This window comes from Melanotaenia boesemani, chromosome 22 (assembly GCF_017639745.1).
Source record: "Melanotaenia boesemani isolate fMelBoe1 chromosome 22, fMelBoe1.pri, whole genome shotgun sequence".
NCBI classification, from domain to species: Eukaryota; Metazoa; Chordata; class Actinopteri; order Atheriniformes; family Melanotaeniidae; genus Melanotaenia; species Melanotaenia boesemani.
The window spans coordinates 5,267,860-5,281,763 of NC_055703.1; the positions used below are offsets into that span (position 1 = coordinate 5,267,860).

General features: G+C 39.7%; 2 protein-coding genes across 3 annotated transcripts in view; both read left to right on the forward strand.

The window, feature by feature from the left end:
* Positions 1-6,422, forward strand: part of LOC121634037 (adhesion G protein-coupled receptor F4-like) — a 33,080-nt gene extending 26,658 nt beyond the window's left edge. For both annotated transcript variants that reach the window (XM_041976435.1, XM_041976436.1), the window contains 5 exons: positions 3,716-3,892; positions 3,974-5,344; positions 5,436-5,477; positions 5,862-5,912; positions 6,240-6,422. In XM_041976435.1, coding sequence (XP_041832369.1) covers positions 3,716-3,892; positions 3,974-5,344; positions 5,436-5,477; positions 5,862-5,912; positions 6,240-6,326 — 1,728 coding nt within the window. In that variant the 3' untranslated portion in view covers positions 6,327-6,422. The remainder of the gene's footprint in view (positions 1-3,715; positions 3,893-3,973; positions 5,345-5,435; positions 5,478-5,861; positions 5,913-6,239) is intronic.
* Positions 1-13,904, forward strand: part of LOC121634036 (adhesion G protein-coupled receptor F5-like) — a 253,610-nt gene that overhangs the window by 82,559 nt on the left and 157,147 nt on the right. The gene's annotated exons all lie outside the window — the stretch shown is intronic.

The window sequence follows — 13,904 nt, forward strand, 5'->3', positions numbered from 1 at the left end:
CCTCATGGTCTTGTACCCCATCTTAAACGCAGTTAGGTCACTAGGCATATAGTCCGTTTCCACAAAGTGTGCGCTGCAAATGACGGAGTTTTTGGGATGAACGGACTTGAAAGTGAAGTCTTGGCGCCTAGCCTGGACAAACCTGACCCAGGAGCGAAAGGTGGGGCTCTTCTTGTTAGGGAAACTGTGGACACGATGTCCAGAGAGACTTGAATTTGTGCAGGATGCACAAACACAAGTATTCACCATGGTGATGTTCCAGAAATCTTTAGTTTTACTATTAGAAGTCTGGAGTAAAAAACACAGCCGATGCCTACGATAAACTGAGCGTATGGGCTCGTTTACCTTACATGACGTCACGTATCACGTGACAGGAAAAGTTATGTTTTTTAAAGCACTGGATCGCAGACGAGCTGAATTAAGTGCAATTACAAAAAATGAAATTTTAAGAAGCTTTTATTTATGCCACAGTGTCTCTCGGACTTTTTCAAAATGTCATATTGTGGAAAATTCAACCTGAAAGATGCTCTTTAAGGACGGGAAGGCTTGCTCGTGGCTTTTCCACCAAAGTAATGGGTCCTGGTCCCTTGGAACTGGCTTTTCCTCCATGTAGCGATGCATTTCAATAAGTGCATCAGTACCTGTTGTGCGGTGCTGTTGGGCTGCCAAAACTTGAGAGTCAAAATCAGCCCATATCCCTTTTTTCACTTGGGCAGAGCTGGAAGTAGGTGCAGGACTCCCTGGTGAGGCAGAGCTTGGCCCAGGTGATGAGGCAGCTGCCTGTGGACCTGCAGAAGACGACTCAGAGGTTAGGTGATAAGTTTCTTGCATTTCAGTGAGGAGTCCCTTTTTTCATGTTTTCAACATTGTCTTTGTCATGGAATACTAGGTTTTTAAACCTGATATCCAGGAAAGTGCTTGCAGCAAGACTGTAGCAGGTTTCAGTCCCACGGAATCTGCTTTGAATTTGCAGTCCCAACTCTGCTGACAGAGAGCTACCTTGATGCTCAGTGGCTGCAGCTGCTCTGTGAAGTAGTGACACAAGGGGGATTACTTTTGACACCGAGACATATTTTTCTGATGAGACCTCTCTTGTCACCTCTTCATAGGGTCTCAAGGCCTTAGCAGTTAGGTGGATCATGGAGAACTCTTCATCATTTAAGCACAGGGAGCTCTTCCCAAGTAGACAAAGGGCTGTGGTCACCGCTTCCCTCTGTTCGTGCAACCTCTCCAACATGTAGAAAACTGAATTCCACCTTGTTTCCACTGATTGGATTAATTTATGCTCTGCACCCTTCAGTTGTTTTTGGATCTGCTTCAGCTTCTCTGTAGCTTTTGCACTATGGTGGAAAAAGGAGACTATGCTACTGCATTTTGTCAAGAGCTGAACAACTTCAGGTACTGCTTTTATGCCATCTTTTACCACTAGGTTTAAGGTGTGAGCAATGCAAGGGTAGCGCTTCCACCCAGCCTTGTGAACTGCAGAAACCATATTAGCACCGTTGTCAGTAACAACTGCTATCACCTTCTGAGTTATGGCCCACTCATCTGTTATTCTTTTCAGCTCTAGACTGATAATGTCTGCTGTGTGCTGACCAGGGAAACAACGAGTTTCCAGAACAAACTCTTTCATTTGCCAGTTGTCAATGAAATGACAAGATACAGTCAAATATGCTTCTGTGGTCCTCGAAGTCGACATATCTGTTGTGAGAACCACACTTTGTGCATGTTGCAGAGCTGCCTTTACTTTCTCTTTACAGCTGTTGTACAAGTCTGTAATTGTGCCTTCCATCATACGTTTATGGCTTGGGATTCTGTAGTGTGGATCAAGAGTCTTAACAAATTAGTTAAATCCTCTGTCCTCTACAATTGATATTGGCTGTAGGTCCTTGGCAATCATTTCTCCCAGACTTCTTGTAATCTCTGCAGCTCTTTGGGAGTCATCTATGAAATTAAATAGAAATTAAATAATGACATTATTTTTTATGTAAAAGGAAATCTTTTTATGGTTCGTATAACTCACATACAACCAAAAGTAGACTAAATAGCTGCAGTTTTACTTGAAATATACAATTTAAGTAATAAACTTTAACTATTATACAATTTCAACTTGAAAGTTATACGGATTTGTGTTAAGATGATGGCAGGAATGTGACTGAATGCCTACACTTGGAGGAAACATTTTTATCTAACTAACTTAATAAAATTAAATAAATAAAATATGCGTTAATGCAAAATTGACACAAACATTGTGGTATTTTTTTGTACATTTATCTCATCTATGTCTTTATGCCTATGATGGTGGGCACTGTGATGTATTCACCATACCTGGGTATTGCCTGCTTCTCTAAAGGGCTTCCATTAGAGAGGTCTGCCTCATTTGGACTGCAGGTGTGGGGGCATTTCCCTGCACTCCCCCTCTCTCACTCTCCTCTAACCCCCTCCTCTGCAGGTCATCATGCTCTTTTATGTGGTTTACTTTAAGGTGTTTAGAAAGGTTTGTGGTATTGCCGCAATGCTTAATAAGCTTTGTACATACGTCACATGTAGCTTCATTTGAGCTTACTGGAGGGAAATAGCTCCAAATGATGCTCCTTTTTTGATCTGACATGCTTCTTTCTCCTCCGCTGTGACTGACTGACAAGCGACGGCTGCTGGCTCGTGTGTGCAATGCACGCGCATATCAGTGCGCGAGCTGCCCACCGTGGACAAGCCGGACTGGAAGCGGAAGCCAGATGGAAAAGTAGTTCCGTATCCGACACATATATTGACCACAAGTTTTTAAATTTCTAAAAAGATTCTAAAAAACACGTCCCCAGATCGGAAGTATTGATATCGATACGCACATCCCTAGTGAACAGTCTGTCTCAAAATAGGAATAAAGAAGTGTTTAGTAGTTTCTGATCTGCAGTGATTTCACTTTGATATTCAAAATGAAAATAAAATAGTTATTTTAGCCTCACACTTCTTTTGTCCCACACTTTTCCAATTTTCCACATCTTTTACAGACACACTGCACACCATGCTGAGATATGCTAAGCTTTGGCCTAAAAGTTTTTCAGGAATCTTTTTCTGGATGCATAGATGCCATTTTATGTCTGTCAGTCTTGAACATTCTTGAACATTCAACTAAAGAAATAAGAACAATTTATGTCTTTTGCAACAAGCTGCATTAAATAATCTGTTATGTTTGTTGGGATACTGTGGCATGCTTCAGCTTCCCCTTGAGCCTAAATTAGTGGTGTAGAAAATGAAAAAATTAAATGAATGATTTATATGCAAGGAAACAAAATTAAGAAAGAAAATATTGCAGTGAGCTTCAGGAAGGCTGAAGAATTATTGCTGAAGACCACTTGAGCAGATTATAAGAAAATTTGGACTTTCTGGAAGCAAAATTAAAGTAATGAGGGATGACTCGAGGCATTTAAGAGATAGAGGCGGGTTAATCTGTTTATCTTCTTAGAGCTTTTGGGCTAATGACATTAAGATGGGGTTTACACCACTGTCCCCATTTTTACTTACAGACATGAGACTAGACAAAGAAAAAGTTTTTTATTCTCTGAAGTTAATGTGAATGTGTGTTTTTTCCTAAATACAAACCCATGAAGACCATTTAAAATATTGAAAGTGTGTTTAATGTAAATAATTCCTGCTTAAATTTAATTTGATCCTGGAGATAACGCCTAACTAAACCTTTCTCTCTTTATTTTTACAGAACCTGACTGAACAAACGCTTCCAGTATTCTTGGCGCAGCTCAGTAATGTTTCTGTGAACAACAGTAATGAAATAACTGGATCTCCTGCCACCATTAAAGCCATTGTTAATATACTTGCAAATGTAGCCAATACATCTTTATCATTGTCTATCTCAATAAATAGAGATGTAATGAAGGTGAGTGAATTAGTCTTGTGAGGTTTACTTATTCTAATCAATATGTTATCTTAGATCTAATTTCTTTTTTTCCTCATTCAGGATGTCCTGATAACTGCAGATGTCCTCACCAGTAATGATGCAATCGATTCATGGAGAACTTTGAACAAAAATGATACTAAAAACATCACGTCATCAAGAAGCAACAACACTGATGCAAAAAGTTCCAGCTCATCATTTTTACAGTCTCTTGAGATTATAACATCGCATCTTACCAATGACTCTTTCAACATCGTCACACCTCTTATTCTCTTGAACAAAACCACATTCATAGATACTTTTAGCAGTGACTTTAATTCCTCGGTGGCGGTAGACATACCAGAGTCTGATGGAGGAACCAAGACAATCACTGTGATAACATTTGCCTCCATGAACAACGTCCTTCCTCCAAGAGATGAAGCCAATTTATCAGTTAATGTTATCAATGGAAAGGTTGCACTTATCCAGTCCAGTGGTACAAAAAACATTTCTATAACATTTGATACTCTAAATGACACTCTGGGGAATCCGCAGTGTGTTTTTTGGAACTTCAGCCTCTACGATGGCCTGGGAGGATGGGACACTGAGGGCTGCTTCTTGGTGTTCGATGAAAATGAAACTGTCAGCTGTAACTGCAACCATCTCACCTCGTTCTCTATCCTAATGTCACCCAACATCCATAAAAACCTCTTCTTGGACTACATAACCTACATTGGAGTTGGCATATCCATGGGTTTCTTGGTGATATGTGTCATCATAGAAGGTGTCATATGGAAAAAAATAAGAAGGAACACTACGTCTTACTTGCGCCACGTTTCCATTGTGAACATCGCCGTTTCTCTCCTGATTGCAGACATTTGGTTTATCATGGGAACGGCTATTTCTGAAAAGAACAACACATCAGTATGTTCTGCAGCAGTTTTTTTTGTGCACTTTTTCTACCTTGCTCTGTTCTTCTGGATGCTAGCCTCAGCTCTGCTGTTGCTCTACCGCACCATCAGTGTCTTTGATGGAGGCTTATCTAAGATGTCAATGCTGGCTATTGGATTTTCTCTGGGATATGGTGCACCTCTCATCATTGCAGTCATAACAGTAGCTGTAACTGCACCTAATGATACATATATCCGAGAAAATGCAATCTGCTGGCTTAACTGGGACGAGTCCAAAGCTCTGCTGGCATTTGTGATCCCTGCACTGTTGATAGTGGTGATAAACCTCATAATCCTGTTTGTGGTAATATACAAGATGTTAAGGAGGAGGGTGTCCACGACTGCTTCGCAAGCAGGTGAGAAGCATGTTCTGCTGGCAATTGTCAGAAGTTTGGCTGTGCTCACCCCAATTTTTGGACTAACTTGGGGTCTGGGAGTTGGAATCATGGTCAACCCAAATAATATCGGAATCCATATTGCATTTGCATTTTTCAATTCACTGCAGGTAAAAATTCAGTTGCTATCAATATTGTTTATTATATCATTGAATTACTTTTTATTACAGAATCCTTCATAACATTTTCTCTTTTTTTAAGGGTTTCTTCATTTTGGTGTTTGGAACACTGTTGGACAAAAAGGTTTGTTTGTCAGTCTCAGTATTCAAAATCCTAATGTGATGATAGGAAAGACATCCCCTGCTTTTACCTTTTATAATCTTCAGCTTATATTTAATGCTTAATTCCAGTAGAGTTATCTTCTAGGAATCCAGATGGTGGATTAACCAGTAATTGATTGTGTGTATTAACCTGTCCTACTAAAGTTCTGCAACTTAAATCATACTTTAATTTTTAAATTCAGTTCATAGAAGTGTTGACCTAATTATTAATAACTATCTGGGAAACAGTGAAGGGAGGTGAATGACATAAGAACATAAAAAGTTCTTCAGACAGCTGGAACTGGTGGAGTAAGTTCTTGTATAAGTTATTAAAGCAGTGCACTAATTATTGAGAATTAACTTTCAGGTGCGATCTGAAATAGCAGCAATGTCACAATCTTCCCAGAGCGGGACGAGGGTAAGAACAGATCTCCTAGTCATTTCTGTGTTTGTTGTTTTTGTCAGTTCATTTCCTGCTTCTGTGTGTGTCAACCTGTTCTACTAAAGTTCTGCAACTCAAATTATACTTTAATTTTTAACTTCAATTCAAGTGTTGACTTAATTACTGATAACAAACTATCTGGGAAAAAGTCAAGTGTAGCGAATTCCAGCATCTTCAAAATGAAGATTGGAACTTTTGGTTAATCCTGACTAAATTAAACACCTTTGAGGATTTTTCTCCTTACAGATAAACAGTCTTTCTCACTCCCAAAGTGGGGGTCTGACTCAGATTTATGACTTCTAGTTCCACAGGTCAACAAAGGTCAACCTTCCAAACCTGGACTCGGGAGTACTTTGTTTAAGTTATATACAAAATCTGAGAAATTTCTGAACTTTAATCTTCTGCAATAAATCTGCCTTTTTAGTTAACGAACTGAATGTTTTATGATTCCCAGGTGGTACTCACCCGGGACGTTCTCCACTGATAAGCAACCCCCTTTTTTTTTCAGGCAACCTTAACTGGGCCAGGACATCTGGAAACACCCCAAGAAAGGTTTGCCTTACATTCCAGAGGGTAATAAAGTGATTAAAGGTTTCTCAGTGTCCCTGCACGGAGAAGACAAAGACTTTATGTGAAGAGTAAAAGATTCCACTCTTATTAATTTAAAATGTTCATTTAAAGAGACATATATATACATATGTGTTTTATCTTGATCCCATGCACATGCATATAATCATTATCATTCTTGTACAAGGTTTAATCAACAAGGTTGATTAATTTGTAATCTGAAACTTTATTACTGTGTTTGAGATATAACCTTCTTACTATTTTATTGTCTTTTCAATGATTCACTGATGATTTTAATGATGTTTCATTTAAGGCTTTAATAACTTGGACATGCAGATATATTCACAAAATGTTTAATTTGATACTCTTTACAAAATGATCAGACCAGCCTCTGTATCTGCTATCTGACCCAAAAACAGCCCACAAGACTGCATATTGGTCAAGATAATGGTCCCACATCCTTTCATGGGGTGGGTCATCAAACTAACACTTTTTAAACTCAGAACAAAGAGTTTAGTTTTCTCTTCAAGTTGGTTGAGTTAGGTTTGGTCTGTCTGTCTTCAGCCTCCCCTGGAGTTGTACATCCTCGTTAGACATGGGTCTTTCCCAGACTCACTTAGATTTCTCTCAGAGGTCCTAGAGACGTGGCTTCCTTAGGACACTTCATCTGAATGCAAGAGAGAAAGAGAGAGATGGTAATGGAAAATTAAGTTTGCCGTGATGTGAAGAACATCATTCCCGATATACTAAAGTTTTGGGCCTGCATTCAAGATGCAAGATTGATTTTTTTTTTTTTTTTTTTTTGCTTTTTGACTGATTAACTCCATTAGTTCATTCTTTTTTTTCAGCCGATACTTCTCTTTTCTTTAGTTATGTTTTTATCTTTTGGACTTTTATTATTGATCCTAGATTTTGATCTTTAGTTTGGATAACTGGTTAACGCAGGCTGACAAAAGCTTCAGAACAACTCCTACAGAGTTTCCTTTTGGACTGATCCAAAACTGGACTGTTCTCTACTGCCTGCCACTGCAAACCATTCACTGTCCATCATCGATACCACCAGCCGAGCCGCGAGAGAGTCCGCGTCAGCAGAGCTGCCTGATCCAAACCTTTGGACCACCACGTGACGCATCTTCTTGCCTTCTTGGAAGTCGTTCGGGATCCAAACCACCTTTGCCAACTTCCTTATTTGCCCGGGAGCGTCACCACAACAGTCGTAAGTCGGCTCGATGCAAACAGAACCGGACGAGTCCTGCTCGGATCAATTCTCTGTTTGTCTGCTCAAGGAATGGTTTGTTGTCTGATAGTGACCTTAGCAGTTTTTCATCTTAGTTAAACTTCCAGCTTTAAACAGATGAGATTCAGTTTTCCCTCTTTTTCTTTTAGGATTCAGAGATCCCTTTTTCAGTCCTAAACCTTAGTTTAATTAACACCGCAGGTTAATTAATTTTTTTTCATTGCTTGCATACATTTAATTCATTATGACACATTACATTGAAATAAGATTCTGGTTTGAACAGCATATTCTGCATTTTACAATGTTTGATTTATTTTCCCATGCAAAGTCCTTGTAAATATTTCTTTTTCATTTACGCATGATTGGACTAGTAATAAATATTTCATATTTGATCCTAAACTGGTCTGGTTATTGTGAACTCCTCCTTTAAGTCATGTTATGGGTCCCTTCGACTTAAGAATTCAAGTCATTTGCGTCCTGAGACTGATTAATTGATAACTGATTGATTTGACTAGCTTGAATTAATTAATTTATTAAATGAAATAATTTAGTACTCTAATGGTGTCCACACAGCCATTAGATTAGTATACAGCTATGTGTGTGGTGGTGCTCCCGAGGTATAATCAAAATTTTGACTAAGTCATAATTTTATGAAATTATTAAAATTAATAATTTAATTAAGCATTTTTAATGTTTAATGACGCTAAATCGCTACACAAGGGAGGTGAATGACATAAGAACATAAAAAGTTCTTCAGACAGCTGGAACTGGTGGAGTAAGTTCTTGTATAAGTTATTAAAGCAGTGCACTAATTATTGAGAATTAACTTTCAGGTGCGACCTGAAATAGCAGCAATGTCACAATCTTCCCAGAGTGGGACGAGGGTAAGAACAGATCTCCTAGTCATTTCTGTGTTTGTTGTTTTTGTCAGTTCATTTCCTGCTTCTGTGGCGGCCACTCATTCTCTCTTTTGCTCTTGCTATGATTTAGAGCACCAGTGGTGGAAAATAATTCAGTAAACTGGGATTCTTACAACTTTGGAGACGAGTAAAAGGTATATCAAAAATTTATTTCAGAATGAGCTAATACCAGCTTTATAATATTTGGACTTTTGCTGCAATCCAAAACTTTATGAGATACAGAAATCAACCGTTACATTACATTACATCTGCCATCCAAAGTGCTCCAAAGATGGATTCTTGGGCTAAATCTTCAAGTGTAACTCTTGATATTGTCTTGAATTGTCCCCAATATGTTTGATACAGATGTCAATAATTCAGATAAAATGGTACATAATTTATTAACATTTGAATTTTGAGTTATTTAGTCTTTAACCCAGAACTAATAAATAACAGCTGTTCTTTATCTAATAAGGATTACCAAATTCTAGCATGCTAACAAGCTAAACAAGCTTTTTTCTCTTTTTCCTTGCAGATTCTTCAGGTGGCTACAATGTGTCATCAAATTTATCCAGCGACTCATTCAACAACACCTAATAATACACTGCTCAGTTTAAAAAGACAAATCAGACTTTTTGTTCTTAACAGCTTCATAATATATTGGTCTGAACTTTTATATACCATCCAAAACAAGATTTAATTAGATCTTTCTGGATTTGGTTTGTCAAGGATGAAGGAAGCAATAATCAAGTCTTCTTGTAAAACTATTACAACTTTAAAAAATATTTAGTTTTTAGTATTTTTCATGAGATTTACTTCCTCATATCTTTGTTAAGTTTTCATCTTTTACAAGAGTTAAATGATTTTTGTATATTATTAGACTAGATTTTAATACTCTGGTCAGACTTTTGCTGATTCTAAATCTAAGGGCTCATTCACACTAACATTTTTTATTAGGGTCCGAGCCATACGAAGTATGGAAGGACCCTATTGTTCCTGAAATGTTTATTATACTCCTCCTAAGCGCTTCGAGGCCAAATTTGACCCCCTAAACACCCATGAAAAGTTGTGAAACTTGGCACACATGTCAAGCCCGGCAAAAATCGCGATATTCTAAGGTCCGCATACACTTCAATGCAAAAGCGGCTCAACAGCACCACCTAGAAGTCAAAAAAATACCCAAATGAATGGGGTCCGGGAACGTCTACTTCGACGTAGGAAGACAAAACTCGGCACACAAGTGTAACACCCCGAGTCGGGCAAAAAAGTCAATTGAACACATGTTGCCATGGCAACGAGGTGCCCGCCATCTTGGCGTGTACGGCCTTTTTTTTGCCATTTTTTGCACTTTACACACATCGTATTTGAACAAACTAGTCTGAGGGGATTCGTGCGACCGACTCCAAACTTGGTGGGAACCTTCCTGACAAGTTGGGGACCAAACGCTATTTAAATCTTTCTAATAGGAGAAAGCGTGTTGCCGTGACAACCCACGGAAAAAAGCCTTCTCGCCATGAAACATGGTTTGCTCATATCTCCATAGGAATACATGGGAACTGCACCAAAGCTGACAGTATTCATACTTGTTGGGTCCTTAACACATTAAACTTGTTGCCACAGCAACATAGCATGTTAGCTAGCATATTAGCATCGGGTGGCGGGGTCCAGGGTGCTCGGACCCGATGGATGCCGCTTGCGGCTTTAATTCGAATTCTAGTCCATTTGCTCAGAAAGTTTGCTTCATTTGGGGTATTGTGAAGGTGCAAATGAACTCTGATTTGGATCTTAAAGATGGACTCGGTCTGCCTATGAATGTGGTTCTCAGTCAGTAAAATGTCTGATTTGTTTGATTGGTGCAGTGTGAGCACAAACTGCATCTGGAAGAACCTTGCACCCCCCAACTGAACCAAGTCCCCAATCGTACTGAGCCTAGCGGACTATCCTGGAGTGTTTTCATCTAAAAATGTTTTTGACATCTACAAGTAATCATCACATCCACCCATCTATCCATGTTTTACCTGCTCATTCCAATCTAGTTGGGGTTAGTCATTACATAGTTTGCTAATTAAAAAACTTTTACAGTAGCTGCATCATCACTCTTCCTTTACAGATCAAATCTGATCTATGAAGCAAAGCAGGCCAACACAGAACAGCATGTTTGTTTACACTAAAGGAACAATGCTAAAAAGTTCACCTCAATGTTCCATTTATTATTCCAATTACTATTTTTAATGTTTTTAATGTTGTCATTAATAAATTGGAAACATCTCTGGTATAACAGTGATGCAGTCGTTAGTACTCTCATCTAACAGTTTGGCAGCAGCTTGTAGAGCCGGGATGGACACCTTCGGTCCTCCTTCAGGTTTTAGATGTTTACCTGTTGCAGCACGTGGTTTGATTTTTAGTTATCCAACATCCTTTTGTGAAGTCCATCACAGTTCTTTTAATTATCCTTCATTTGAATCAGGTGCATTGGAGTAGGGAAACATTTAAAAACCTGCAGGACACCCTCGAGGACCAGAATTGCTGATTAATGTGTGATGTTCAGGTGCTGCTGTTTTCTTTTTTTATTTTCAATATCTCTACAGGAGCGTCATAACCATAAACCTCCGAGGAGACAGCAACCAACAGACAGGGAAGAACCAGAGGCTGGAGAGGAGCGTCCCGTTCGGAGACCCCCTCGGAGATTAGAGCCACTGGCTGGAGAGGATTCCGTTGGAGGGACAGGAACCAGGAACAGAGAAGGGATGAGTCCATGAGGTGCGTAGATTAAGGTCTGACAGGGAGTGACTGAGGTGCTGGTGTATATGAGGACCAGGAGACAGGTGTGACTGGTTGGGCTTAATTATGGTGAGCAGATCAGGACCAGGTGTGGGGAATCTGAGATGAGCTGCAGGAGGACTACCAGCCCTGGCCAGGTGAGGTTGTAACAATCTGAAGGTTTCTTATCCCTGGAAATGATTTTTAAAAAAGTGGTGGTGCTTTAAAGATGCTAACAACAAATTTAAATTACTTCTGTTTTGTTTTACACACAAAAAATTTGCTCTGATTAGTTGTAAAATCTACAGAATGTATTTCAGCAAGTGATTATACTAACTAATAATAAACATTTTCCATAGCTTAACTGGGATTTTGGCTCTTTTCTTCTCAAAGTCATGAACTTACTTTTCATTATTCTCATTTTTAGTTTTGTAAAACTCGGTTACATTCTGAACTGTTTTAGCTCTGCTATCAGTGTTTAAACTTGTGTTTCAATAGAACTCGTCTGTCTCAGTGTGTCCTTTAGTGTTCCTTTAGAACATCCAGTGCATGGTGACAGAGAAGCAAGAACCACATGTGATTAGGAATCCTTACTTAGTTATCAGTCAGGTCTGTTGCATTAGATACACGCTTCAGTTCAACATTCACACACACTAAACAGCACATCCCCATCTATTGTGTGAGCAGTTTGTGGCCTGCTTGCATCTATGATAATTGGACAATTACAATCGGTTGTTTATCAAGCCATCACATTGTATGGGGCAGTCTCCTGGCCTAAGAAGATAAAATGTGATCACATCTGGGGTTCGGGGCTCAGGAGGATGACTTGTGCTCTGAGCCCTGCGCTGCATTGCTTTACCTGTGACCCGAATTAGAATTAAGTTTAGTGTATTTGAAGTGATTCTCTCTTATGTTTGTTCTCGAGCTTCCACTGAAATAATCGTGTTAATAATTTGGTGCCGTGACCTGGATTAGTTGACTCTGAGACTCTGACCCATTTAGGGCCGTCGAGTCGATTCGTTCCTCAGACAATTTCAGACTTTCTAGTCTAAAGAAAGGTGTGCAGAAAACCTTGTTCTAATATAATTTCTGTCTATTGAACATACTAAAACACCCATGGTCTGATTAATGATGTGCTCTGATCAATAAAATTTTACTGAAATATTCCATAAATTTATTAATGTTATTTTAGTGAAGCGAATAGTCTAAAACACATGCTGGCATGTAAAGTAAATTTTAAAAAAAAGATTTAAAAATAGACTCATGTAAGGGACAGTGTATGAGTTTCCTAGTCTAGGCAAATTTAACAAAATGAAAGACATAAAAATTCATCGTATGAATGAATAACCATTGATGGTTGTCTTCCAAATTTATTAGAGTCTAAAAGTTGCAGAAGTTGGAGAAGTTTGATTGTCTCAGTACTGCCATGCCAGGCAGAGCAGACATGCGAGACTTGGTGAGACGCTGGCGAGACTTGCTGCCGCTGCTCTCCAGTGATTTTAATTCTTATTTAATTCTTATTTAACTCTTAAATAATTCTTATTTAACTCTACTGGATTTTAAACTGGTTCTATTGGACGGCACTCCACTACATCCAAGTAATTCCAAACTTATCCAGTACCCTGTTTGACTCACCAACCACCCTGATTCGCAGGAGCTAAGTTGGAGCTAACAGCTGCCTCTTCAACGGCTCCAGTAGCTAACCTGCAGCTAACTATGCAGCCTACCTTCAACTCTGGTGGGATCTACCTCTGCTCGGTGCTTGCCTGGGTTTTCCAGTTATCCTTCCATCTCCCTGTGTCTGGAATCCTCCAGTACTCTGAGACAGAGCTCTTCCGACTGCGTTTCCAGCAGACTGGAACGCCACCATCTGTGCTTCACCTCCATCCTGACCTAGCTGTCTTTCCCCGGCGGAGAACCATTCACCGGGGTTCCCGGCGGAACTACCACTCGGACAACTCCAAACAGATAAAGTCCATTTGGTCCACATCCAGGCGCCCTCATCGGAACACCGGTCGTGCTGCTGATCACAGTGTGCTAGCCCACCTAGCTAGGTCGGCTACCAACTCTGACACCACCGTAAACTTCAGTCTTCTGAATATCCACTCACTAACTGACAAGGAACATCTCGTCCAGGATCTTCTCGTCGACCGTGAGTTGGATTTTTTATGTTTGACTGAAACTTGGCAGCAGCCAAATGACTACACTTGCCTAAATGGAGCTAACCCACCTGGGTTTGTTTACTATTGCAAACCACGTGACTCCGGCCGTGGAGGTGGTCTCGCGCTGTTTGCCCGTGAGAAGTGGAGAGTCTCACAGGTCTCTGCCCCTTCCGCTCCCTCGTTTGAATCAATGGTCCTACTGCTGCCTGGTCCTGTTCCAACCTTCATCGCTACAGTTTACCGTCCACCCAAGCCCAATAAGGACTTTTTAAATGACTTCTCTGCATTTCTGGCTGATCTCTCCTCACGATCGCCCAACATAATAATTCTTGGAGATTTTAAC